The following is a 27,246-nucleotide window of genomic DNA, read 5'->3' as shown; positions in this document are numbered from 1 at the left end:
GAAAACTAATAATGGTTAACTTGGATCCTTCTGATATACTAAACAATCGCGTCAATGCAGTGAATATATTTTAAACCATCTTTATTGCAGAAAACTTTTTACAACGCTTTGAGAATTTCATTTTTTGAAGAGAGAACTGGATTATAGTTTTCTTTTGAATGATAGGTATGCCTGTGAAGCTTAGAACGTGTGTGCATTGCAATACGACGTTTACAAGTGCTGTTAGCCTGTCCAACCACTTACGCGCTTATGCACGAAAGAAGAGTGCTGGACTTTTGACTGGGACAGGTATGTTTTGTTACAGATGTAAAAGCAAGTCTGTCTATGATACATTTTCTTCATCAGACTGGACAAAAGCATATGTTAATTCAGAATAATTTTGAAGCTTCTGCTGGTAAACAATTTATTTGCCATAAAACTTCAGCAACTTGTAAGAAAATGTATGTTGCTGTTGTCCACTCTCATGTCTGATTTTCATTCTTAGTCTTTGATTTTGGATCCAACACTTAAGGTATGTAAGCAAAACTAAGAGATGGTTGCTTAAATTCATTCTCCTGTGATATATCACAACTTACAAACCAGATAGTTTGCCTTCTAATGAAGTGTTTTAAATTATCTCAGATGTGAGAGCGGTGGGGATAAAAAAAAGGCAACAATACAAGTAATTTTTACTTTCTAGTACATACAATTGCAAAGACTGCTTCAGTAAAATAGGAAAAACAAGTAATTTTACACTTTGTGTATTTCTAACAACATATTATATGTAGTTGGTTTCATATCTTGTTTGGCTCATAACCCAAAAACTACCTACTCTGACACTGAGTGAGGGTAGTACAGCATTTGGCACTGCTATTAATATTTTTATTAAAACACACTTCATTTTGAAATTCTTCTACTATGCCATGTATGTTTTCAGAGACCTGAGCTTGCTTGGCTGTAGGCAGTTTCTGAGTTTACTTGGATAATTGCTGAGATTAGTGGGACTTCACGTGATCAACAACAAATTGAGGACCAGAGATGCAATATAATGAGGAAAATTTGGAGATATGAAGCCTGAAAGATTCTGTAATTAAGAAGGGCAACCATCAGATTTCTGTGTCAATAAACACAGACTTTTACATAATGCTTTTGGAAAATGCATAATCCTTTTTTTATCTGCAAATGTAATTCATTATGCTAAGAATGACAAACCGAGTAGCAGGCTTTTTCTGTGGAAGGCTAAAATAAATATTTTTATACTATGGGCCTGTGGCTGCCAGGTCTTACGTTGCACTACGTTAATGCTATAATAAAGCAGATTTGGAAGGAAGTCAGCATATGCAGTAATACCTAACATGTAGAAGAATATGCCTTTAGTCAGTGATGCTGAAAATTTTCATATTTTTTCAGTAGAAGGGTGATGGTAGCGAACTTGATTTACCACTGCTGTGATTTGATAAGTTCTGTAGTAAGTTACTTTTCTTATATACATACCAAGGAAGTATTTTTAAATTGCATATTAATAACTTAACAGTAATTCAATGAAAGAGACACTTGCAAACAGGCTAGTACACAGACATTGAATCCTGAGCAAGCACTTTGCTTCCCTTTTGCTAAGTGGGAAAAGTGAAGGAAGCTTGTTTAGATACTTCAAGGGATTTTTTGTTCATTTTCTCTTAGAAACATATTTTACTAGTGAAGCAGTTGCATAGTCATCAGAAGAGTTACCACTTTTCTTAAAAGAATGTAAAGAAAGCATGATGTACACAAGTCTTGTGATTTTGAATTAGGTAGGAAACAGAAGTTTGGGGAAAAAAATATTTTGCTCTCAGAAGCTGGAGCTAAGCCAGATAAATGGATAGAGGTCTGTCACTGAAACCATTGACTTAAGGAGTCAATGTTGAGTTCTGGCTATAACATCATGCAACCAATGTATATTTGTAGTAACTTAGTCTTTACTCTTCTTCAGTTCTGAAGGTTGTAAACTTTTATTCATTGCCTTCTCATTCAAGCACGCTTAATGCAAGGCTTGTAGACCAAAAAATACACTTTTAAACAGTTGTTCTATTTGATATTCCACTTGATAAGTTTTGTGAAGAGAATTATTTTAATGCAAGGTTTCACTAGTATGCTAGTTTTAAACTACACACTTGTTATGAGTGTTGCTCTTGGGTAGATCTCAGGTTTTCTGATTAAATACAGTTGTGCTTGAGAGCAATTTCTGATTGAAGATGTCTTCAGTTGGGCCTCAGCCACAGCTGAACCTTCAGTGGTCCTCAACCATTGTATGGAGACAATGAGGACGTGTTTATACATGTTCCTTCTCATTAAGCCTTTCTTATATCTTCTGCAACAAACATAACTACCAAAACCAAATCACATCAGTTGAATAGTTATCTCAGTTTCTTGCTGTTATAAAATAATGGTCTCTAAACATGAATGCTGTAATTCTTTTATGGGACCTATCTATGCTGTTTTTTAGGAGAAATGCATGAGAATTATGTGATCTCTGCATGCTACCAATGTGAGACCTTTCTGAGCATTACATTAGCTTACGTACTAATCTCAGATTTTCCATTTGTCTGCACATGTTTTTAGTATTGACTGTTACCATATTGTACTTCTAGCAGACGCCCTGCTTCTTCAGTCAGTAACGTCATCATATTTAGTTAAATCTTAGCCTATTTTTCTTTCCAAATGCAACTTGACAGTTCTGGCAGTATGGTAGTAGACATAGTGAAGCCTAGTGGTAGCTTTGGAGAAGGAACTCAAGAAAAACATCCTAGCCTGTTGGCTGTTTGAGGTTAGTCTTTATTAATATTTGTGCCTATACCAATGGATTATAGCTCTACTGCAGAGGAAATACCTGTGTCTTCAGATGTCTGGCTGGAACTTTTGTTGTTGTTGTTATTCAGTCCAATTTTTAACAATGTAATGATCTAATTGCTCATCTTGAGTAGATGTTAATTTGCTTTTATAACTATTTTGATGTATAGCAACATATTGGTGTTTTTCAGAGCAGGTGATTAACTTACTTCTTTCTTCTGAGTATCTTTAGACCGTGGACAAACCTACACAAAATCTTCAAAATGCTTCTCACTCTTCTTTGTTATAGTTGTATATTCAGCTTCCTTTCTTCTTTTCTCTCTGGGCTTCTCTTGCTCCCTCTTGCCCTGGCTCTTAAGTCTCTTGATTCTTTCTTGCACCCTGGCTTTTTACATCTTCTCTTTATTGACTCTTTTCACATTCTCAGTCTCTTCTTACTGGCTTTCATCTTCTGGGAAATCACCACTTTCTTCTTTGATCTCTGCTTCTGTAGGTGGAGACTGCTTTGTCAGAAATTTGGGAGGGAAAATTAAAGTACATAGCAAGGAGTTTGGTCTTCAAGGCAAGAGTGTGAGTGAGGTAGCAGTTCATGAGGGCTACTATGTGTTCAAATAATTTCAAATGTTGTTCTGTCAAACATGTGGCTTTGGGATGTTTGTGGTGGAAGCATGTCAGGTATGCAGAAATCTGAGATCCGCTGGCTTTGTGTGTCATTATTTTGTGCTGTTGCAGTCATAATGAATCCACTGGAATGATGAGCTAATTTTCAGTATCCTATAAATAAAATCCTGTAGGGAGCAAGTGATAGGGTTTTTTTTAATGTACTTCACTGTGCAGTACTGATGAGGACGTGCAGGTGATTGAATGTTGAAAATTAGTGACAAAATGTACGAGAAAGATAGTCCATTTTTTTTTTTTACTTTTTTAATTGGTAGTGTTTTCAAATGGTTAATTAGTTCCATTTCTGTGTCCAGTTATTCAACTTGTTTTAGCTTACATGCGCTTTGACAAAAGTAATGAAGTCTGAATAAAAGATCCAGCTTCAGGTTTCCTGAAATAAGAAACATTGCATGTTGGAGGACATCAGGAAGCAGAGCATTTTAATTTGGAGCTGCAGACCAAATGTCATGGCATGAAAGGGCCTGTAATTGTGACCTGTCTAATTCACTTAGTCACGCTCATTGCAACCTCCTGTGTCCATCTGCTTGTAGTCTTTCTTGACAAGTCATCGCAGAGGTTTTTGTATGCAGTGTTTATACCTAGCATATATTTTTTGGTGCGCTCTGAAATTGTTCATAAGTATCTCAAGGAGATTCCTCTAAAGTCTGATAGTCTTTTGTTTTAAATGGGTTGTTTCTCCATCATGTTCTGTCAGCAGTTTGAGGAAGTGATGTGACTGGTTGTTTACAAGAAGTTTTTCAGGTACCAACTAGGAAACACCAGGTGGCCAAATGTGAAAGAAGGAGAGTTCTTCCAAAAAGGAGTAGGCCTTTATGGAGAATGAGGAATGATAGTTTGGAAGCTGTTATAACTACAAAGTAGGTGTTGAGGATAGGTAATTCCTGCGTCTCTCTAGCAACTTGCTGCAGTTTCCATGCCAAATTATCCTAGGTCTCTTCCCAGATGTGATAAAAAATACAGTTTCTGAGGAGGTCATGTTTTGTTACAGTAAAGGCACAGAAAAAGCAGAACTGAGTTTTGGTCAGAACATGGCTACTTTATGGGGTGGAAATGGCTGAGGCAATTGTGTGATTTACTTGATGTTTGCAACCACTTATAAGCATCCTACCAACAGAGTACTCAAGTGTGTGCATGTGACTTTATTTAAACTTGTTGCTGTCTGGATAGACAAAATGAAATTTATGTGGTGGTTACAGTGACCCATGCCTCATAACTGCTGTTTGAATTGTAGTTTTCAATGAGCTTTACTCAGATATTCCTTCTCCTTCACTCTCCGTCTTCACTGGAGTAAATTCTAAACATACTAGTGTTGCTTTGAGCTCCCTAAAATTTGAAAGAATATGTGCACTATCTCAGAAGACAAAGGCAACAGAAAATGACCCTTGCAGAACATGGGCTTAGTGTCCTTAGTGTTTTGTCTTTCATAACAGCTTCTTGCTTGGGCAAATCTATGTTCAGATTTAGCTAAGTTGTTCTGAGAGTTCATAGCATAATCTGAATTCTTTTTTGTGGTCTTTTATGGTGATATTTTCTTCTCTTTGTTTTATAATTTCCTTGTATAGAGCCTCTATCATAAATGGCTCAGAGAACGTGCCCTTTCTTTTGTTTTCCTTGTTTTCTCACTGTTCATGGAAAAGGTACTTCGAAGGAAGTAGAAACTACCTCTCCTGGTTCATTATGGCAATTTCTGTCAGTGTTGCTGTTGTTTGTTTGCACAGTAGTTCAGAGGGAGTTTTTTCTTAGAAGATTAAGAAGATTATACACACACACGAGCCCATTAGGTGTCAGGAATCTGTTGCAGAAGACCAATCCAGGTCTTACAGGAAAGGGAAAGCTCTCTGAAATGCTCCAGATGTATGTAAGTAGAATCAAATTTCTTGATGAGAATGAATGTCTTTGCCAACATCAAGGAAATCAGCAAGTTCTTGTTCCAAATGCAGGTTGACCTCTCTAGGAGGAATCTGTTGTCACTACTGCTTCTTTGTTTTTCCATGCATATAAACCAACATCAACTAACTGTCATCAGATTCAACTCGTGGACGTGTTTGCCTTCTGGTAATACCGACTTCTGTTTCCCTTCTTCCCGTGATACTCCACAAAATTGGCAAAGCTTTTGCTGTAATAACTGCTGCAGATAAGTTGCCCCTCATACAAACAGTTCTCTTCAAAGCATGAGTGTCTGTCTGGGTTCCAGTATTTTATCTACTTACATTGCTGATGGTGTTACTGAAGTTATGGTATGTAAAATATTTATGTATGTGGTAGTTCCTACCTGATACAATAGTTAGCTTTTTTCTTCGTAATTAAATGAAGAATATGTTTCTGGTGAGAGAATAATGTATTAAGAACCCATTGATGCTTTTCCAGAAGCATCTTGGCCATTTCTCTCTCTCTCTGCCCCCTGCCACCTTGGGTTACTGCCTTTTAATCGAGACCGGTTTTGTTGTTGCTGTCAGAAAAATGCTGTTAAGCCTCATTTTCCTAATGTTGATCTGAATAAGTCTCTCTAGGATGGTGTCTGCTTTCCACTTATTCTGTTGGTTCTCTGATACCTTCAAATATCAGAAATTCATTCTAAATTTTAGATAGGTAGAAATTCTTAAATCTGGGGATAGAACTGGGATATGTATAGTATGTCTGCCAAGTTAAAAGTTGGGCTACAAGGTAAAAGCTTGAGAGGTGCTCATTTGGAGGGCATGAGGAAAATTAAGGATACAATCAAGACTGTGTGTTCTTTAAATCAACATGTTTTACCTCGCCAGATGATGTCTTATGCTTCAGAATGCTAAGAAGTTAATTCTTCTGTTTTATATTCTAGGAGTCAAAACTTTAGCCAAGTGTAACAATTTCTTTTTCCCCATTTTACTGTTAAGATGCTTCAGTAGCATAGCATTATGCCTTCTTGGTATCAAGAATACCACCTGGTACTGTCTTTCTGGTTTCTGTCGAGTTTTTGTTGAAGTGGTGTAACTTGTTTGCAAAAAGTTTTTGTGTTGGAGTTCTGTTGTTGGTGTCTGGTGTTTTGGAATAGAGTGTAGCTAGATACACTTCTCAGTTCAAGCAGTCACAAACTTCTTGAGCTTTATTAGCTGTTTGCATCATAACAATATTAATTCAGTTTAATCCCCCACTTTGCCTGCTTCTTAGGATCTCCAGATTTTGTTTCAGATTTTCATTTCATTTGTTTATGGGAGATGCAGACCTCAAAGCTATCTGAACTCATTTGTTATGTGTTTCCTGTTCACACACGTTACTTTCATACACAGTTTCAAATGCTTAGACTGAATTTAAAAATTGGCCTTGCCATCCTTGTTGATTGTCCTAATACCAGCTCCCACTGCCAAGGACTAACACATACTTTTTATAAGCTTCATTAGAATTCAGACAGGAGTGAAGGGGAAGCTTCATTTGAAATTCTTAGAACAAAAAGACAAATTTTTGCTTTGTGTTGAAAATAAATGGCAGGTGTTTTATTCAAACTAGAAATTCCTGATTGTACTAGCTGAAAGGTACAACTTCATAAAGTTGTAACTTGGTTGAACATGAGTGGTCTTATGATGGTGCTTGAACTACAAAACAAGTTCTGAGATTCTGACAGTGTTTTATGCATGAAAGGGAATTTCCAATGGTGCTTTGCTTCTGTATAATTCTTCAATAGGTTTGTAGGTGCTTGCTGATACTAAAACAACAGTTTAATTCTGAATCTCAATTATCTAGTCTTTCAAAGAACAAGCACAATGTTAAGCTAAAAAAATCAGCTTTGTGTGTTTTGCCAGTGTATTTCTTAGAATACACTGTGCTTGTATTGGATTTACGTTGTAATTAAATATAGAAAAACAAGGAGGTAGATGTCTTTTCATTATTGCTATAGGGGATGCTTACTGAATAACTAATATTCATTGAAGTATTATTTTCACATATGAAAATTTCTCTTCTTAGCTTTAGACTGTAAGCAGAAGAAGTCAAGGTCAAGATCTGGAAGCAAGAAGAAAATGCTGCCGTTACCTCATAGTGCTGATGAAGTTTACATACTCAGATGCAGGTACATAGTGTTACTTTAATTGGAAGAATACATTCTTAGGAGCTTGCTAATGTTAGTCATAAAAAAATTTGTGATGGTATCTGTAAATGTTTGTGATTAAATTGAATAATAAGGGGGAAAGGAATTGTCCATTTTCATTAATTTAAACAAGAGAATTTGATTGCCAGTTGTTTCTCTAGCTGCACTATTACTAGTCATGTCTGAGTAATATTCTGTCATTCAAAAGAAACCTTACAGAAGAACAACAGATTGTTATTACTGGCATTGAAAGTGTGAGAATGTGAGTTGTATAAGCTGCAGGGTTTTGTGCTCACAGTTACTACTAATGAACTCAATTACTACATTTTCCAGCTAAAACATGTAGAAACAAGCTTCAAGAAAATTAATGCTTTCCTCTTACTGTCTTTATTTTATAACTTTTCAGTAGAGGTCAATGTATCTTGATGGATTAATTTTGATATTTGCATAGGTTTTGTGGTCTGGTCTTTCGAGGACCTTTGTCTGTTCAAGAAGACTGGATAAAGCACTTGCAGCGACACATTGTCAACGCAAATCTTCCACGGACTGGAGCTGGCATGGTCGAGGTCACATCACTACTTAAAAAGCCTGCTTCAATTACTGAAACTTCATTTTCTTTACTGATGGCAGAAGCAGCATCATAGAACACAGAAACATTTTAAATTTTAATTGGGTGTAAATTTGAAATACTTCATCATTTTTTAAAATAAATTGCTACACTAAATTATGTTTATAAATGCTAAAGACAGAAAATAGAGGAAGTGGATTACAGTAACATCAAAATAAATTGAATACTTAACAGTTACAGTAAGTAGTCTTTATATTTTATATAGGGTGGAAGATGTGTTTTTAAGGTTTATTATGTTTTTGTCAGTTACTGTGTTCACTATCAATACAAGACCATTATATGTATGGCAGCCATTTTTGAATTGTTGCACATGGGTACTTAAAAGACAGATTTTAATAAAACAAAGAAACCACGTTCTCTTCAGTGTTACCCAAATCAAAATTCTGTTTATTCCAAAAAGAATTGCATAGTAAAATAAGATACTATTATATTTTGTTTGTATGTATGTAGTGTTTTGTATAATACCAAGAACTGCTAATACAATTTACTCAATTTAGGGCATTAAATACCATGTACTTCATAGTTCAAGAGACTGTTTCGTTCAAATAGGGCAATTAGTACTATTCTATCTAGGTGTGTAAGTGTTTTTTTTAAATCACATGAGGCTTTTTTTACTAAAAAGTGGAGGGAAACTTGTTTAAACAAATTTCTAAAGAGAAATATGTACATAATACTGGAAATTTGTGGTAAGGAAATATTCTTTACTTCAGTTGCATTTCTCACTGACAATAAAGTGGTGCATCCATGCTACCTCCTACTTGTCAACAAAGATGGTATTTACCCTTATGTTTTTGTATCATAGTAGATTCAATCCAACTTCCTTTATTACAAAGCATCTTTTTGTTAACAAGTTTGTTACTTTTATGACAATTTACTTAAAGTCTGACTTGCTTACAGAAGTTTGCCTCTACTATTTTATTTAACACTGTAGAAATGTACTAATAAGCATTGCTCACTACACGGTTAGAGTAGGCTTTTCATTTATAATTCTGTTTAAAAGATTGATCATTTTAGAAAATTCAAACACAGATTGAGATGTTTCTACATATGAAGAGAATGTTTACAACTTAAATTTTAGAGCTTGTTTTGGATGTGATTATATGTATGAAAACTGTAACACTATGCTCATGCTAAGGACCTACTTACAGAATTATTGAAATAAATGTGCTGTGAGGATGGAAATATGGTGCAGGTGTCTTGGTCATGATGAATTGTGTTTGTTCATTTAAACTGTCTTCAGAACATGAATTTTGTTTAAATCAAATTAGATTCCTCTACAAATCAATTTTGTATGCAAGTAACATTTCATTTTACTCATATAGGGTAACAGATACTGTAGTTAAGCCAAGGATATGCATTGATATTTTCTTTATATGTAAATAAAGTTAAAAGCAGTTAAAGCAAGAGGAGTATTTTGGTAGAGTATATACATACCTCACTGCCAGTGAAATTGCTTTCCTATGGTATATCTCCTTACCAGAAAAATCTCTAAATAAAAAGGTTTAAAGAAAATCTAAATGTCTATAATGTGAAGCATTTATTTGCATTGTGTGAATTAAGTTTGTGGAATTGATTTGTCTTGCTTGAGATTAGAATCTTCTCATGATCTTAAGTAAAAATACATTTACTTGCAATAAACTGAATTGTTCACAGATGCATTACATTTGATTGGTGGAAAGTATGAATAAATGTCTGTCTTCCTGGATGCATGGAGCTCAGAGTTAACACAAGCGACTTGTTAATGTTCTGATAGAATAGATGGGCTAAAAAAGCACAGCTGTGCAAGGCAGAGGCCTCAGACAAGGCCATCCTAGCTCTGTCAAGGTTATCATTAGATTAGTGCTGTCAGGTGTTTAACTGTACAAATTGCTACAGTTAAGTTTAGCTTTCTTGTTGAAATTTATTCTCTCGTAAGTGGAAAATCTACATCGTTACATTTGAAGGCTGGAGGAATACATACTTCAGAGATTCTAGAAAAGATAACTGGGATGTTGAAGCATATTGCAGACAAATCATGTGTATGCAGAGTAACAAATTTCTGAGTTTGTGGATATTTGTGGGACTTTTTTATACAATGTGAAAGCTGAAGATTTGAAGCAATGTGTTGAAACAGAATAGAGGGAAGTAACCACATCACCTTGAATGTTTATAATGCTTTAATAGAGTGCTTGTTTACCCTTCTCACCAAAAAGGTGCTTGTGAGAGCACCATGTTTTATGGCTGTTTAGCAAATGAAAAGATCAATTAAGTGCAAATGATATTTATCTAGTATTGTTAAGAATGCTTGTAAGGTGAAGCCATACTGTGCAGAATTTTGCATTAGCAAAAAATTCTTACTAGAATCATAATAATAATAATTTTTAAAACCCTACTTAATTCTATTTAATTCATTAAACCCCAATAGTGAGCTGCTTTATGTAATACTAAAATGCAAGATTGTGTCTGAAGAACTCTAAGGCTGATCAGTTTCCAAAATGAGATTCTGTTGATGAGGAGCAGTTTTCAGTGACAGGCTGTGTGCCCTGCTGGCATCAGATCCTTGCGGCATAGTTAAAAAAATGTGTAGGAATTCTAGAACTCTCTGATTATTCAGTTAATTGCAAATGCGGTTGATACAGGCTGAATAATCTTTTAAAAAAAATAGAGTACTATTAGCTGTCCTTAGGTTCTAGTTCTCATGTAGGACTATTTGTTTTCCTGGTTTCTGTTGTTTGGAAATACAGGTAGTTTTTTATCATTATCTACAAGGAATTATAAATCTCCCTCTCTGAGTTACCAAAATTCTAAGTAATGTGGTAGAAGAGGGTAAATTAACTGTCACTTTGTGGTGCCAGTCTGATGTTATGTGGCTTAAGGGGCTCTGTGACACTCTGTGCTAAAGAGCTGGACTTCCAGAGCTGCACATCTACACACGAGTGTTAGTCTGTTCAGGTTGGCTTAGATTGCTTTGGGGTAAAGGCCACAGTGGCACAGTGATTTTTGTTTGGTGGATTTTGATTATCACAGTCCTACTTGTTTCTGAAGTTAACCTAGTTTCTGGTCAAGGTCTCTTTAGTAGTAGCCTCAGGAAAATTGTAGAAGACCACTCCCATACACTTTTCATAAGATGATGGCCTATATTCCCTAGCCCCAGTGATATTTCCAAATCCTCTTCCAAAAATTAAAACTCTTTGTATTCCTTGGGAAGATGTTTCTGCAGAACCCTGGATAGGTGATTAATTTGAAGCGCCCATGGTAGCTGCTGCCAAGTGTAGTGTATTGAGGCTGGAACACGCGGGAAATTGAGGTGAGCAGACAACACGTGCTGGGCACTTCCTGCGGCCTGCCCGGTGCTTTGTGTTCCTTGGGGAGCTGGGAGAGCTGGGCTGCTCCCACGGGCTGAGGGGGCCCAGCTGTGCCCACAGATCCAACTTCTTGCCCAGGCAGCAGTGTCAGGAAATGAGCTGCTGGCTGCTCCCGCTGGGAGAGGAAGGACTGGCTGGGTGTGGGGAGGGAGAGCGAGCGCGGCCATGCCGAAGGTGGGCACTGCCAGTGGGGTGTGCTGGGCCAGGCGGGTCGTGTTTGAGCCGTGTGCCTGTGCTAATTCCTGCTGTTTCAGCCATGCTCAGGGAAATCACCAAGCTCTTTGAGGTAAGTGATCACAGGAGAAATGAGAGTTATGAATTAGGGCTCAGAGAAGAGCATCCAGAGTTTCTAAAGGTCACTCTCACAGGACTGAGATGGAAAAAAGTGATGCTGTTTTGACTGTGATGCTTTTCGTGGGTTAGTTATGGTTCTAGGTTTCCTGCAGTGCTTTAAAGAGGGGTTATGCATTAACTACCTGATTCTGAAAACCTACAGAAGATAAATTGGGCTGAACAAATGTGGAAGCATTAGCAGTGAATAACCAGTACTTGCTTTTAACTAAATGGTTATGGGCTGTGAACAAACCCCTTTTAGTTCAGCACTATGGTTAACATACTTTTCCACTTTTTATAACAGTAGTTAGTGGCCTGGATATTTAAACACCAGTTTCGTATTTTAAAAATTGATTTATATAGTTTTGAGTTTGTTTAAAGAAAACCCCAAACTTTTTTGGGTGGTACTTTAAGAAGCTGACTGCATTATGATTTCAGATATTTCAATCCACCATGCTTTGTAGGTGCTGTTGCCTGATACATGGGTAGCAATTGTGATGTAATGGAAACATTTGGCCATAGTGCCGGGTTTGTAATCTCTTGCAATAAAATGTTCCTTTTTAACACTGCAGGCTTCTTGGTATTCTTCCCATTGCTCGGAGGTGAGCTGCACTGCACGTGTCATTTAACTGGGGAATTCCACCCCAACCAGAGCAGTTTGTGGTGGTGCACAGGGCAGATTTGCTGGCTGTAGTCACCTGAAAATTCAGAGAGGTGAGGCAAGAAGGGGGAGGTATTTACATTCCAGTGCTAGAGACTGAGGATGAAAATTGATGGTAGAGGGAATGGCACCAGAGCCAGGGGCCCAAATGTGACGCTGAATCCCAAGTGACAGGGCTCTCATCTGTGCCCATCTGCCTAATTTTCACTCTCTACAATCTGGTCTCACTGCCGCCTTCTCTCCCAGTTAAGAGAAATTTTTCCTTGCAGCTTTGGCTGCGCAGTGTCTGCCACATGTACCTGGACAGAGAATACTGAAAAATCCAATCTGCCTGGTGCTCTGCAAGTTCTGGTCTCTTCCTGCAGCATGAGAGGATTCGTTGCCATCCACAGCCATTCACACACAGAGTAAGAAAAAAATGCAGGAGTTGATCAAATACAGCCCAGAAGACTGTTGGGGGGGTTGTTTGCTTTAAATAAGTGCTGGAGTGGGGATCCCTTCCATGTTTTGCTGAGGTTGAACTCTGGCACTGCTTATTTTTGTTTCTAGTTTGTGCTATAGACTAATAAGCTTGTATTTTAAAAAGCAATTAAGAAATCTCTCTTAAGTTTAGTGCCCTACTCCCCTATTAAGATTTTAGGGTAAGTCAGCTGACAGCCTTTTTCTAAAACTGCTTAGTAACTCAAGTCCATCAAGTAGAAAAACCTTGTGGTCCAGTAGCTGGTGTCTGGCTGCAGTGCTGGCCCCTCAGGGAAGTGGTCCTGGCTACCTTAGCTTGTGTGCAGGTGGCTCCAGGGTGCCAGAAGGGCAGGTGGAGGGATCTGGGCAGTGTCACTGCCTGTGAGGGTGGCTTGCACACATTGCCTGAAGACTGAAATTTAGTTATTTTGGCTAAAAACAGAAATAGGAATAAATGCATTCCTGTGGGAATGCTCTTATCTAAGTAGAGGCAAACTTTTTTACAAAGCCCCTGAAAGATCTTCCTCATGCAGGCTCCCATGCTCTTTTCACTGCAATTGAACCCCAAGCAAACAGCATCCTCAGTAACTGTGAGTCCAGAGGTACCAAAATTCCAACTCTTACTGTCCAGTTAGGGCTCAAAGGGAGCCTTGGAGCCTTTCCAGAGCTTTCAAGATGCTTGTATTCCTTATGTTGTATAAATCACAACACTTTTGCACTTTCTGTCCTGTATTTTCACTTAAAAGTACACTTTTAACTTGTAAGATCTGAGGTTTGTGTACCAAGTGATGATAACCCTTCTGCTTTTGCGTTAGAGACCCGCAACACAAAACAGGCTTACATCATACTCTTGGCATGTATTCCTAAATATAATCTACCTCTTTTTTTAAATCTGTTTATTAGAGACTGAAAACTTTGCATGTAAGCCTTTGATTATATATCTTTAAGTCAGCAGCAGCTGTGAATCATGTTTGTATCTCTCTGTGAAACCCAGCCAAATCCATCCTCACTGCTGTAGCAACAAATGCTGAAGCTCTGAGTCCCACTGTGCTCTTTGAAACAGCTTCAGAAAATAATAGACTAATAAAGGAGAATGCAAACTAACAGCATTAGTCTGTATTTTAACCAAATAAGGAATTGTGTGTCACCCAGGTATATAAGTCTTAATGACAAGAAATAATTCTTTCATCTGTCTTCTCTGAAAAAAAAAAAACCAAACAACTTAATTGTGTGAAAGCAGGAGAAAGAAAACAGCCTTATTTGGATTTTAAAAAGCTGGGGAAAAAAAATCTTAAAAACAAACAAAAACTCCATAGGTTGAAAAAGAAACTGCAAAGAGGAGAAGACAGTATAAGCCTGGGGTTGACACTTATTTTGTAGTCCCTGAAATCTAGCTGATGGCTGCATTTGCTATGCCTCCAAATCTTCAGGGGTGCACTTGGGTTCCTGGCACAGAGGAGGCTAGGGCAAATACTATCCTTAGCTGAACAGCCGAGGAAGGAGTTTTCACCCAAAACTATTAAAGAGATAGGCAGTGACAGGGGAAAGAGGCTTTAAGTCCAATTTCTTGTGTTGGAAGTCAACTGTACCCATTCCCTTTGCCATCTGGAGTGCATTCACTGAAGCTTTTTAAGCACTTTGTATAAATCCATAGATCCTTAGTCCAATCATGGAAGAACGTGAGCTGCTCTCTCCATGTATGGCCTCAGTTATGAATTTGCTACTGAAACCTGATTTTTCAGCTTCTGTTCATGAGAGATTGCCATTCATTGCCTCCAAAAATTTTCTCCTTTACTATTCGACATCCACTATTTTGCAATATTCTCTTCTCATGGAAATAACCTCCACTACTCAAATCAGTGTTCTCTGGCTGCAGCTGACCATGAGTGCTAATGAATGACTGAAGACCCTGACCCAGAATGTGAGTGTTCTTGCAGGATCCCAAACTCATTTCTTTGCCCTCAGGCCCAGGTTCCCATCTGGGAACGGTACTTAGCCGCGTCTCACTGGGCTGCTAACCTGACTGTTTTCATTATCTTCATTCCCAGCTGCGTTTGTTTTCCCTTTCCTCAGTTTTTGCTTATATCCACATTTGGGTTTTTGTCTTCATTTTTCATCTCTTTTTTTTTTTTTTTTTCTTTAGGACTTTATTTTACCGCTGGCTACCAGTGATGAAACTTTTTGGGAAAGCCCTAGATTACTGTAAAAACAGATAGAGTACTGCTTAGTATTCTTGAAAGCATAGCTATTGGCCCGATTTATGGTTTATTTTATATAGTAGCTCTGTGTACCTGGAGGGAGGAGGAAATATTTAGATTTTAGAGTGATTTTGGGTACACACACCAAAAATCCCAAGTTACACAGTTGTACCAACCCTTGATACTGCTGCTGGGAGCTGAACTCATAAAGTTACCTTTCTGTTTTGTCTGCACAGGGTTGAATTTACTGTCTTTTCTTTTTTCTTTTTTTCTGGCAGCCTTTCTGAAATCACAGAAGTATTTAGAAAATGGAGCACTTGCTTGAATGATTTTTGTGAATGTACCACTGGTTGGGTTCTTTGAGCAAAGCAAAACAGGGATATCTATTAAAAACATCGGAGATAAGAATCTCAGCCTACTTACTGATAAAAGATAAATGTGATAGATGGCATGAAATTCTTAGGAAGTTAAACTGTGATTTTAGATTTAGGTGGAGAGCTGTGCAAGAAGTATGTGAGCAGCCCTCTCCATTACCAGCAGCAAAATCAGCAACCTACGGGTTTCTGTAATTTCCTGTGTTATGGAGCAGTTGACACCCAGTTCATAAAGGGTGGGGAGAGGAGAGGTCAGCCCTGCTTTCCATTGGCTCCTGCTGCAGTATGTGTTGTGTGCTGGGCTGTGGGAGTTGTGTGGTGGCCCAGACTTTTCTTCTTGCTGCATTAGAAATTAAAAGCAGTGAGTGTGTTACAGGAGAGGATCTACAATTTAGATGTGTATGATACTTGCTGCTGTAGTGCCCAGATTTACAGTGGGCATTTTTTTTTCCTCTTCTAAAGTGGAAGATGCTCATCTTGCTGTGTCTTAGAGATTTCAGACTTTCCTCCTACCTTAACAGATTGAGAATGTCAATCCTGGCTGTCTGATGCTAGGCACTGAGCTAGAGTCCTGGTCTGAGAGAGATGCCTGAATGGCCTGTGAGAACTCCCCATACTCAAGCAGTCAAGGCTGCATTTGAATTTAAGTGCTGTGTTGTGTTTACATGACAAGGTTTTGGTAGCAGGAGGGGTCATGGGGTGGCACTAGAAGTTTCCCTTATGTCTGATAGAGCAGTGCTGGATGGATCCAGGATGGACCCACTGCTGGCCAAGGCTGAGCCCATCAGCGGTGGTGGCAGTGACTCGGGGATAAAACTGTACAACTTCAGCCAGAGAGAGGAGAGAGAAAATGTGAGAGCCACAGCTCTGCCGACACCAAGGTCAGTGCGGAAGGAGGGGCAGGAGGTGCTCCAGGTGCCAGAGCAGATTCCCCTGCAGCCCCTGGTGAGGACCATGGGGAGGCAGCTGTGCTCCTGCAGCCCATGAAGGTCCAGGGTGGAGCAGAGCTCCACCTGCAGCCTCTGGAGGGCCCCGCACTGGATCCAGTAAATGCCGGAAGGAGGCGGTGACCCCATGAAGGACCTGGAGCAGTTAATGAAGATCTACAGCCTGTGGGAAGGACTCACGATGGAGAACTTCATGGAGAACTGTCTCTCAGGGGAGGGACTCCACACTGGAGCAGGTAAGAGTGTAAGGGGTCCTGCCTCTGCAGAGGGAGAAAAGGCAGAGATAACCTGTGATCAACTGACTGTAGTCCTCAGGAGGAAAAAGTTAAGCCCAGGAAAAAGAGTGGGTGGGGGAAGGTGTTTTAAGATTTATTTTTTCATTTCTCATGATCCTACTCTGATTTGATTGGTAATAAATTCAACTAATTTCCATACGTCTCTTGCCCACTGGTGAGTGATTTCTCCCTATCCTTGTTCTGACCCATAAGCCTCTTGTTATATTTCTCTCCTGTGTCCAGTTGAGAAGTGACAGAGCAGCTTTTGTCAGCACCTGTTGTCCAGCCAGGGTCAGCCCACCACAGGAGCTTTATTTCTGTTTTGTGTCTCTGAAAGCTGAGAATTTGACCAAAGCTGAAAATCTTTTCTACTGTTGTTGTTATCACTGTTGCACAGAGAGAAAGCCTGACAGGTCTGGAATCACAATAAAAATTGAGCTGTTAAAGAAAATTGAACCAGATGTATTCAGAGTTTCAACTGCTTCATGTTTCTGCTGCAAAGAAACAGCAGCACGTGCTGCCTGCAGCCAGAGCTGCTGCTTGCTGCTGTCACACGGAGCTCATTTATTATCAGAGCAAACCTGAGCATTTTCCCATTTTTTTTAACTTTCCTTGCATGTACTTTCTCTCTCAGTTCCTTTCCCCTGCCCTCAGGAAAGTGTTAGTTGTGTTGTTTTTAACTGGAAAAGTTCTTGTTAAAATTCTGTCTTAATTCCAGAAGACTTGCAAAGGTGAGATTTTTACCCCTCTTCACTCTGCAGATCTGAACTGCCCTGCCCGAAGGTGGTCTCTCCATGCAGGTTAATGAGACCCATCTCCAGACCTGTACCCAGGAACTGTGGATCTGTATCTGGAACTGTGGTAAATCAAATGAAATAGCAAGTGTAAATGTAGCCTTTTGCCACATGGGAACTTTGCCTTGATTATCAGTCAAAATTGTTTTGATCTTGCTCAAGAGAAAGGCAGTATAAAAACTTTGTGCTGTTTAGGTATGGTTAGTGCTGTAATTGGAAAATGGGGGATGGCAGAGCCTGGACAAGGATGGGGTTATGGGCACACCAAAGGACACCACATCCTAGTTCTTAAGCTTTCCTGAACATTATTAAGTTCTGCATTAAAATTCACATGATCTCTGACCTGATTAGTACTGGGAGCTAATTGAATAGGAGAGAGGATTTGTGCCTACTGCTAAAAAAACATTATTTGTGCCTACTGCTCAGAAAAAAAATATGTAAGTCATAAGAAGTTAGTGAGATGCATCTTCTTTAAAATACTCTGTTTGAGAAGTTAATAGGTGGGGCATAAGAAAAGCAAAATGTTTCAATTTTTTTTAAGAAATAAAAAAATTGCAAAATCTTTAAAAAACAGGTGCAACTAATGTGCTGCACATAACATCTGATATGGAAAAACATATTGATACTTCAAGATTAGATATTACGGAAGAGAATAATAAAAATTATTAAACTACCTTGGGGACCCTTAGCAGATTTATCTGCTGTTTCTAAAAATGCATGAAACCCTGAATATTTTGTGGTCTCTCCCTCCACAGAAAACATTTTACACTGTAGAGTGGGAGCTGCAATATGAAAGGAGAGAGTTATCTCACTGCAGTATTTTGATTAGGATTGTGCAAGATAAGCCATTTGCCATAAAATGGGAGGAGGAGCAAGCAGTGGAGCCCACGTGTGCTGCAGCAAGGCTGGTAATTAGAATGTAGCAGGCAAAATCACAAGGGGATAGGTAATAAAAGAAAGCTTTAATGTGATTTAAATACCATGACGGAGTTGCATTCAGTGACAGTCTGGTCACCGAGTGCAGTGGGACAGCCTCCTCCGCAGAGCTGTGCCCCTGAAAGGGCTCTGCCCCAGGCACCTGGCCAGGGACATGGAATATGGGACATGGATTATGGGACATGGGACACAGGACATGGGATACAGGGATATGGGTACGGACTATGGGATACGGGCACACAGGACACAGGACATGGACACGGTACTTCTAAACTTCCTGTGCCATCTACACATGTGCCATCTACTGAGTGTTCCCAAGTCTGCAGTGGGTACATGTTACTGTCCTTTAAAGTGTCATGGATTCATCTCTGCAGCTCCTCAGAGACTGTCACTAACAGCAGGGCAGCTCCCATTCCTGAAGTCCCAGCCCAAGCTGCTCTGGGTTCCTCTTGGGAAACAACTTTTTTGAGAATTGACCTCAGTCACTTCTCTCTCTGCTTTGTCTTGGCTCTGAAGGGAGTTGTCTTCCTACATCTCTCTCCTTTTGATTGCACTATGTAGAAAAATTGGTGTTTTCTCCTTACATGTCATAAATAGAGAGGCATAATTGTCACCTTATTTGTGAGACTCTACTTGGACCACACAGTTTTGTTAGTTGAAATTATTCTGTAAAGCAAACATGTAACTGGATATTTTATAGAAACAACAATTTCATAAACTGTTTCTGTAAATTATACATTTTTAATTTAAATATTTAAACAAAGTTGATCCGTTATTTCTGAACAGATACCAGGTTGGATGTTACTGCTGCTGTTGCTGAAGCAATTTAGGAGAGAACTGCTTTTCAGAAGTTTTCTTTACACTAAGAGGATGGAGGCAGGTAATGATACAAGTATCAAATGTGAAAACAGAAAAGGATAATCTGGAAAATTGTCAGTGATGGATAATTAGTCTCCAGGGCATTGTATTTCTAATTGTCCCAGGCTGTATTTAAACATGTCATCAGGATTAGGGGGAAAACATCTGTTTTCTATAATATTCTAATAAAATAACTTACAGACCTCAGGGTCATTTCCAGCAGCTGTATATAACCAGGGTAGAGGACTAATTAAGACATGATGCAGGTACAGTAATTTGGATACTGCATGTAAGAGTTTCACTGGGACAGAGATTGTATCAAGCAGGCTGATGCAGGTTTGGGCTTTACCTGCAGCCTGCTGAGCAACAAATGTGCCAAATATGGAAAGCAACAGCTGAAGCTGGCTGCCTATAACTCATTTACTGCGCTCTGCGAAAAGCCTTACAAAAAAATTTATGGGGCAGATGGGCCAGAAATGTTCATAGCCTTATGTGCCTTCAACTTTTGGTAAACAGATACAAGTGAATGTATCTCAGGAGTTCCTCACTGAGACTCTTGGGTCTTGTAAAAGCATTAAATGGGTCTGCTGGGAAAGGATTCTTGAGCTTTGAAACAAAACCATCGTGGATGTGCTTACAAATAGTACTTGTCACTGTTACAGATGTGGCATTTGTTCATCTGAAACTCCTTACAGAAGACCAGGATGATGTAATTAGAGCATCTGGTGCTCCAAGTGAGACTAAATTGAAAGTGCCCCATACCACTTAGGAATAGGGGTGTTCCTGGCAGGGACTGTCAGTAGCCAATGGAAGTGTTATTTCACACTTCTCTGCAAAGTAGGATGGCAGCAGGATCACACTAATGCATTGTCCATCATTCTGTGGATGGACTCCTGGGCCATGATCCTGAATCACTTCAAAACTGTATTTGAGCTAATGGGTGGAGACATAAGAGAGCAGAATGACAGAGGCTTTCCTTCCTTTTTCAATCTGTTTGCTAGAGAAGCTTGCAACGGAGCAGCAGCGCTGCTGCAGGAGCCCTGCCCGGCACCTCCAAATCTGTGCCCTGACTCCTTGTTTCTCCTTACTGAGAGGGCTCAGGAGAGCCAGACGTACGTTTGTGGCAGGTTTAGTGTTGCAGACCTGAGAAGGCAGGGGCTGTAGGCTTTGTGCTGACAACTGGGTGCTGTACCCTCCTTGATCTGGGCTTTGGGTGTCTGCAGGCCAGGGCCACATCTCTGGGCTCAAGGGTGCCTGAGCTTGGTGACTTCCTTCAGTGTTTACAGCCTCTCTGAGCCTTCACTACAAAAAAATCTACCCCTTCCTTATGATCCAAAATAGCATGAGACTTTGGGTTTTTCCTCTCTTGTACTAGCTCAGATTAAAATTACCATGAGAATAAATACCATCATTTTTCTGTACCGTTCAATGTATTTTGATAGATACAAAGTTTAAACGAAACAATGAACACACACACACACATCCATTCCTACATGCACATCAGATACAGATAATTTTCAATAGCATTTTCCCACCAACATAAGTGGTTATAAAAATCCCAGATGTTTCTTGCTTTTGAGATGAAAGTCTGAGTTTAGCTTGATGGGTTGTGATTCATGCTTTTCCCCAGAACAAGCCATTCATTCACTATTTTCATTTCTAACTCTAGTAACTCCACAGTTTTTTATAATTTCTAAAATTGGTGCAAAGGAGAAAAAACATTAATTCTAGGAGCAGTGGTTTCCCTTTATTTGTGCACACAGTTGGCTCTGATGACTGTACTTGAAAACACCCTGCTCCTTCCTCCCACCTCCTGTCTCTTTAGAGCATTGGCTCTTTGATAGGGGAAGCATCTTAGCTTTGTATCTGTGTAGCTTTTGATACTAGGGATTTCATTTGAAGTTTCTTCTTCATAGCATGAATAAATAGCAATCTCACAATGGTTTGTTCTAGGCAACAATAAATGAGTCACGCAAGCAGGCGTGCCAGGGTAGGACTGGGTAACTCACAGGGGAAGGAGGGGGCAGAAGTTGTCACAGGGATATTCTCAGCCAGTTTTGTGCTCTGATTTAATTCTTGTATGAGAGCAGTAGCAGAAGATTTATTTCATTTAGTGTATTTGGGACTATTCACTATGAGAAGCGAGATGCAAAAACTATACAGTGTACAGAGCACGTAAGCATGAGATGAGAATCCTGTTACTGATGTATGAGAAGAAAAGGCCTGAAGCTCTGTTTTATTATTCTGTAAATATGCTGTGCTAGAGGCTCTTACAGCAAGATGAAAGTAGGGGTTTTTTTTTTAATGTTCATTACAAAGGAGTCCTTCTCACACTTGGATGGGTGAATCCCCTTCTCTGACTGTGACTTTGTGTGGCCACTTGTCTGGAGAGTCCCCAGAGGTCAGCCCTAATAAAAGGTTATCAAATACCAAGAAATTATAGGCTTCTCAGTAATCAAAGTCTGCTCCTAAGAAGTGCCAGATAATTTATTTATATTCTGGAAACAACAGAGCAAAAACCCAATAAAGGAGGGTAATTTTTTCAATAGAAATACGTAGTAGAAAATAATTTTAAATACCATTATTAAAATTATTCTGATTTTAGAATTGGCAAAATTATAGCATTGAGGTGCCAAATTTTCCTAATTAAAGAAAGAACTTCAGCTGATCTCACTGGTGACATGAAAATGATGCATGTGAACTACTATGTGCAAATCTTCCCTGCAAAGATATGCATAAGGCTGAATGTTTCATGTGTTCAGTTCTATACTCAGTACTGTACAGCTAATTTCTGGGTGAGTGTAAGCTGCTTATGATGCTAATTATGGTTAAAAGGTACAAGAAAAGATGGCAAGAAAGTAATAAGTTCACATTACTAAAATCTTCTTAAGGTCAATCCTTCCTAACATCACGGGCAATTTACAAGCATAGAAAAAAAATTAATTAGGACAGTAATTGAAACAGTAGCAAAGTGCAATTAGAAATGTGGGAAGAAATTTAGGCTTAAAGGAATATGATATTTTGTAAATTATATAATTTTAATTTTTTTAATACTAGCTTATTTCTCATTTACTGGGGGAAGGCCGTGGTATTATGGTATGGAACAAGGAAGGACTCACATTCTGCCTTCCAGCATCCATGCCCAGACCTAGGATCACCTCGGGGATCCGGTTATGGATGCACCTTAAACATTTTGGTGTTGTGTAGCTGAGAGTGGTCTGACCCACTGAAACTCCTGCACCTGCCACAGAGCATCTCTGCCTCCACGGAGCCACGGGCAGAGGGAGGGCAGTAAGGCCAGATTTGGGGAGCTGGGCTGTAGCCAGGTGAGAGGGGGCACCCACAGCACCCACGGTTCCTGCCCAACACTTGTGCAGGAGGGGCAAGCAGAGAGCAGACAGCAGGGAAGGGCCCCTCCAGCAATGGCTCTAAAGCTCTCCTTGGAGATGGAGGTTCAAATCCCTTCAGGCAGAAAAGGGATTGAACATGGATCTCCCACATCCTGGGTCACTGCCCTAATTACTGGGTTAGGGGATAAGAAGGGAATGACAGCAGCTGTGGTGAATCCAACCTCTTATATCTTTGAGGATTTTTTTTTCTTTCTGTTGCAAGTGCCTGAAACAAAACATTTTGGATGAAACAGAGCACTTTCCTCACTGCAAGATATATGGGATTTGTTTTAATTTCAGCAAAGAAAGCCAGAAAATATTATTTCAGATTGATCTAATGGTGGGGGGTTTTTCTCCCTTAAGTTTCATTCCATTGCTAGAGAGCATAATCAATTATTTGCACAAACCAATTTGTAAATTTGGGCTTTGCTGGAGGACATTTGCCTACAAAATCTCAGCCTATACTGGCAGACTGTGACCCCAACAATAACTTCCAGTTGAGCAGAGCTCACTGAGGTGGTGCAGTAGGCATGGGCTTGTGAGTAGATGGGTATGTGTACACACTGCTGAAATACTGAACACTGTGAAATATATATTTACATCCATTTAGAAACTTTAGTAAATAAGAGGCACTCTATATTCCCTTGGTGGCTTTCATTGAAAACAAGTGACAGCTGGTCCCAGAGTGATTCTCTTCAGGAAGTGCTGTTGGATCCACATTGCAGTGGCCTTTGTTGGGGAAGGACAATGCCTGGTACAATCCTTCCTGTGGCTCATTTTGGGTGACTGTTTTCATGCTTATTTGGTGGCTGGACAAGACAGTAGGTCATAGGAGTTCTGACCTAGTCACTGGAAGGAGGTGAGGTGTGCTGTGAAGACAGAGTGAGATCCGTGTCTTCAGGCAGAGAAAAGCTGAACATCATTATGAAGCCTCTGCTAAGTGTAAAAGAGGTATGGACAACTTTAGCATACTTTTAAAATATTCAGAATTGTGTTTCATTTTTACTACTCATCTGCTGGTTGGGAGTCACCACATAGTTGTAGCCAGCATAGTTGTAGGAAGAAAATTAACATACTTACTCTATGTCTGTTATTCCCTTCTTTGGGCCATTGTGCATTCCACTGTGTCTGTTAATTGTGTATTATAAATGACATGAATGTACATGGAACATTACAACAGGGAAAATATGACAACAGTAATACTACAGAGCATAATCCCTGCCTCAGGAGCTTCTTATCTGAAGGCCTGAACATATTTGTGATACTCAGGGAGGGAGTAGTGTGGAGATGTCATCCACGCTTGGCCTAACATGAGATTTGGGGTTCTGAGAAATGGGCAGGAAGGGGAGCTGAGAATAGACCTGAGCTGCTCCAGGGACAAGACATCTGGGTCTGAGCATCACCCATGAGCTTCTGGTGCTCTGAAAAACTCTTCTCCAGGGATTTGGGCTCCTCATTATACCTAATATGAAAAGTTTGGGGGTTGTTTTGGATAAACAAAACAAAGATATGAAAAAAATTACATTTAATTTAATTCAAAATGATCATTGAAAAAGCAAACCCCAAAGTATACTTGGCAATTCGCACAGCCTTGTTTAACACTTCTGAGGTGCAGCACAGTTACTCTCACAGGATCAGGCCCTGAGGGGATGCCAAGAAGAGAAATGCTTGAAAACAACATATGGAAATTGAACACGAAGTAAAAGCTTGAGTGGAGATAGGTGGGTTCAGGAGCTGTCTTCAGGAGAGGGAGCCAAGGCTACGCGGTGGGAAGTGTGTAGAAAATGAAAATATGTAGAAACTGAAAGGTATTCAGCAGCAGTCATGTCAGTGTAATCCGTGCAGTCATTTCCTCTTGACGAGTGTATGCAGCACATCACAGAGCTGGGAATGTTGTCAGGGCAAGGCAAAGGCAATACACACACGTGTGCATGTCATGGACAGCAACCATACCGGGGCTGAGGCACACGTGGGGAGAACCACCGAGCAGAAGGCTGCGAAAGATGAAAGTGCATTCAAGAAGGGCTGGTATTTTTGTGATAAAACTGACCAGTTGTCCATAATTAAAAATATGTTTGCCAAGGTCACTTTAATTTTTTTTTTGCCAGGATCACAAAGCTGTTCTAACCTCCACTGATGTTTGAGCTTGAATAAAATGTCTGCTTACATCTGCCAGGGTAAGTATCTTTGTTTCCTCCTCCCACCCTTACAGGAAGCTTGGTTCATCTGGAAGAATTTAAGTTCTGGAAGACTTCATGCCCCAGAGGAAGAGATTTGGGGCACAGTAGAACTTTTCCTGCAAACTCTTGGTATCCCATAGAAAGCCAGTACCTGTCTGATCCGAATTTCCCTAGACCTTGTGCTGGTAAACGTCCCTGTCTTCCTGCCAAGGTGTCAGTGAGGTTTGAGTTCTGCCAGAGATACAAGTGACAGCTGCTTTATCTGTGTGCAACGAGCTACTAGGAAGGACAGACCACACTTTGGCTCCCTAAGACCAAAAAATGTTCTGCGTTTTTGCATCTTTGAGCACTTGATTTTTTGCTCCCAAGTTAAACATTTTCCAGGAAGGCTGCCATACTCATGTCTCTCCCCCTTTAAAATTATACATGGTGCTGTTTATGGCAAACAATCCATCCAATTCTGCAAATCTTTAAACAGTGACGTCCCAAAATTTCAGTTGGACTTGCATACTTTTTTATTCAAAAATTTCAGTTGGACTTGCAGTACTTTTTTATCCCAAATCACCTCAACTCAATGAGGGCTGCTGTACAAATTGAAAATTTCACCTTGCCTCACTGGATTTTTATTAACCAAAATTTGTTATTATTACCTGACATCCTCCTGAGTTCAGAGCATTTGTTGTGACACAAGAAGGGGATATGATTAACTTAAGCATCATGGACTTGTTCAAGCCTTTTTGCTCTCCTGCAGATGGGAGTTAATTGTCGTCCCTGTTGGGTTACATCTCCTGGCAGCCTTTGCCTGTCGTGTTTCTTGCTCTCTGGAGGCTGCTGGATGGCTGTGCAGTGCAGTGTCACTCACCTACATGCTTATTCTTCAGTGGCAAGGGTTAAAACCTGGAGAGGCTGTCCTGGGCCTCCTTGGTGAAAGGGACAGCTGGAGTCACCACCACATGTGGGCTGCGGTTTCTTGACATTTTCCTGGACATTGATTCCTCGTTGCTTATTGGGAGAGGGGGAAGACTGAGCGATACCACTTCGTTGTTTGTACCCAGTATGTTTCTTGTGAATAAATTGTCAAGATAGGCAATCGTCTCTTTATCCAAGTCCAAGGGATATCTGAGTCCAAGACAGTTGATGACATTATATTGGGCATTCATTTTAGAACTGCTGAGCCCACAGAAATCAATAGTTTTCCATTATCAGGTCCGGCTGGGTCACTAGTCTGTCAATGAGCTGTTACAATTGCTGTACAAGGGTGAACCTGACCAGTCAATTGCTGCTGACAAAAGGAAAACATGCTGACAGCCACTGGAACAAGCCAGAACACAGGTTTGCACTTCAGTTTACCACCTGAGAAGGCTGGGAGTGGGGCCTTTTCCAAGATGTAGGGCCCCTTTCCCCCTCCCTGCCCAGGGAATTCAGGTTTGTTGCTGTAGTCCCAAACACCAGAGAACTCACCAAGTGGAGATGAAGGTGCCACCTTCCTCTGCACCGTGTTTTTCCAACCAGAAAGGGACGTGCTAAAAGGGACTGCTGCTGCCAGCAAGGCCAGAGGAGCTTTCTGCCTGCAGTGACCACTGCTAAGGGATATGGGCTCAGGGCTTCTGGTCCATGGCAGGTGCCTGTGCTACAGCAGGTGGGAATGCAGATGACAGGGTTAACTCAATTTCTTCACTGTGTTTCAGCACTGAGTTCCTATCAAATTTGAGAGCAGAGCAAAAATAAATATTTGGAAATTATCCCAATATTATGATTTTTAATTTTCAACTTTATTAACTTCTTTCAAGTGTTAAATCCTGACCGTTTTATTTATGCCTCCGGTCGTCTGTTTGATTCTCACAGAAGTCAATATTCACTTGTGCTCCATCATCAAACAAAAAACTGGTAATCAACTTTATCACTGGAAGCCAACTAGCTGGGTTTTAAAAAATACACTACCCAAAAGAAAGATCATTTGCTTTAAATGAGAGGAGAGGGAAGTCTTTTTAACAGAGAAGAGCAAACCTTCCTTTACTGGTAATTAGAAGCACCAGTCTTATATGACTTGCAGCATTTGGTAGCTCAAGCCGCGTCAGATCTCTTACAGCATTAATTAAAAAGAATTTATGTTTTTTTAATAAAATGCTTCATGTTTTAGCCCCTCTTCGTCCTCCTTCCAAATGTGATTACGGGGGCTGAAGGGAATTCAGGTTAATATGTTGACACACTTAACAATGCGGGGTCATGTAGCGCAATCCGCTCGGCTGGTTCGGCGCGGCGCGGCCCCTGACAGGTCCCATCAGCCGCTGCCCTAAAGGCACAGGCGAGGGGAGGATTTTAAT

General features: G+C 39.9%; 1 protein-coding gene across 7 annotated transcripts in view; it reads left to right on the top strand.

Moving 5' to 3' along the window:
* ZNF644 (zinc finger protein 644) overlaps positions 1–12,420 on the top strand; it is a 76,649-nt gene extending 64,229 nt beyond the window's left edge. For 6 of the 7 annotated variants that reach the window (XM_033068063.2, XM_033068066.2, XM_033068064.2 and 3 more), the window contains 2 exons: positions 7,426–7,528; positions 7,998–12,420. In XM_033068063.2, coding sequence (XP_032923954.1) covers positions 7,426–7,528; positions 7,998–8,190 — 296 coding nt within the window. In that variant the 3' untranslated portion in view covers positions 8,191–12,420. Of the gene's footprint in view, positions 1–165; positions 289–7,425; positions 7,529–7,997 lie in introns of all 7 variants that reach the window. The other variant, XM_033068070.2, reaches the window with a different exon arrangement.
* Positions 12,421–27,246: the final 14,826 nt, after the last annotated feature.

The sequence above is a fragment of the Catharus ustulatus genome, chromosome 9 (assembly GCF_009819885.2).
Source record: "Catharus ustulatus isolate bCatUst1 chromosome 9, bCatUst1.pri.v2, whole genome shotgun sequence".
Taxonomy (NCBI): Eukaryota; Metazoa; Chordata; class Aves; order Passeriformes; family Turdidae; genus Catharus; species Catharus ustulatus.
The sequence above is the reverse complement of the archived record's forward strand: the minus strand, read 5'-3'. Positions and strand labels throughout refer to the sequence as shown.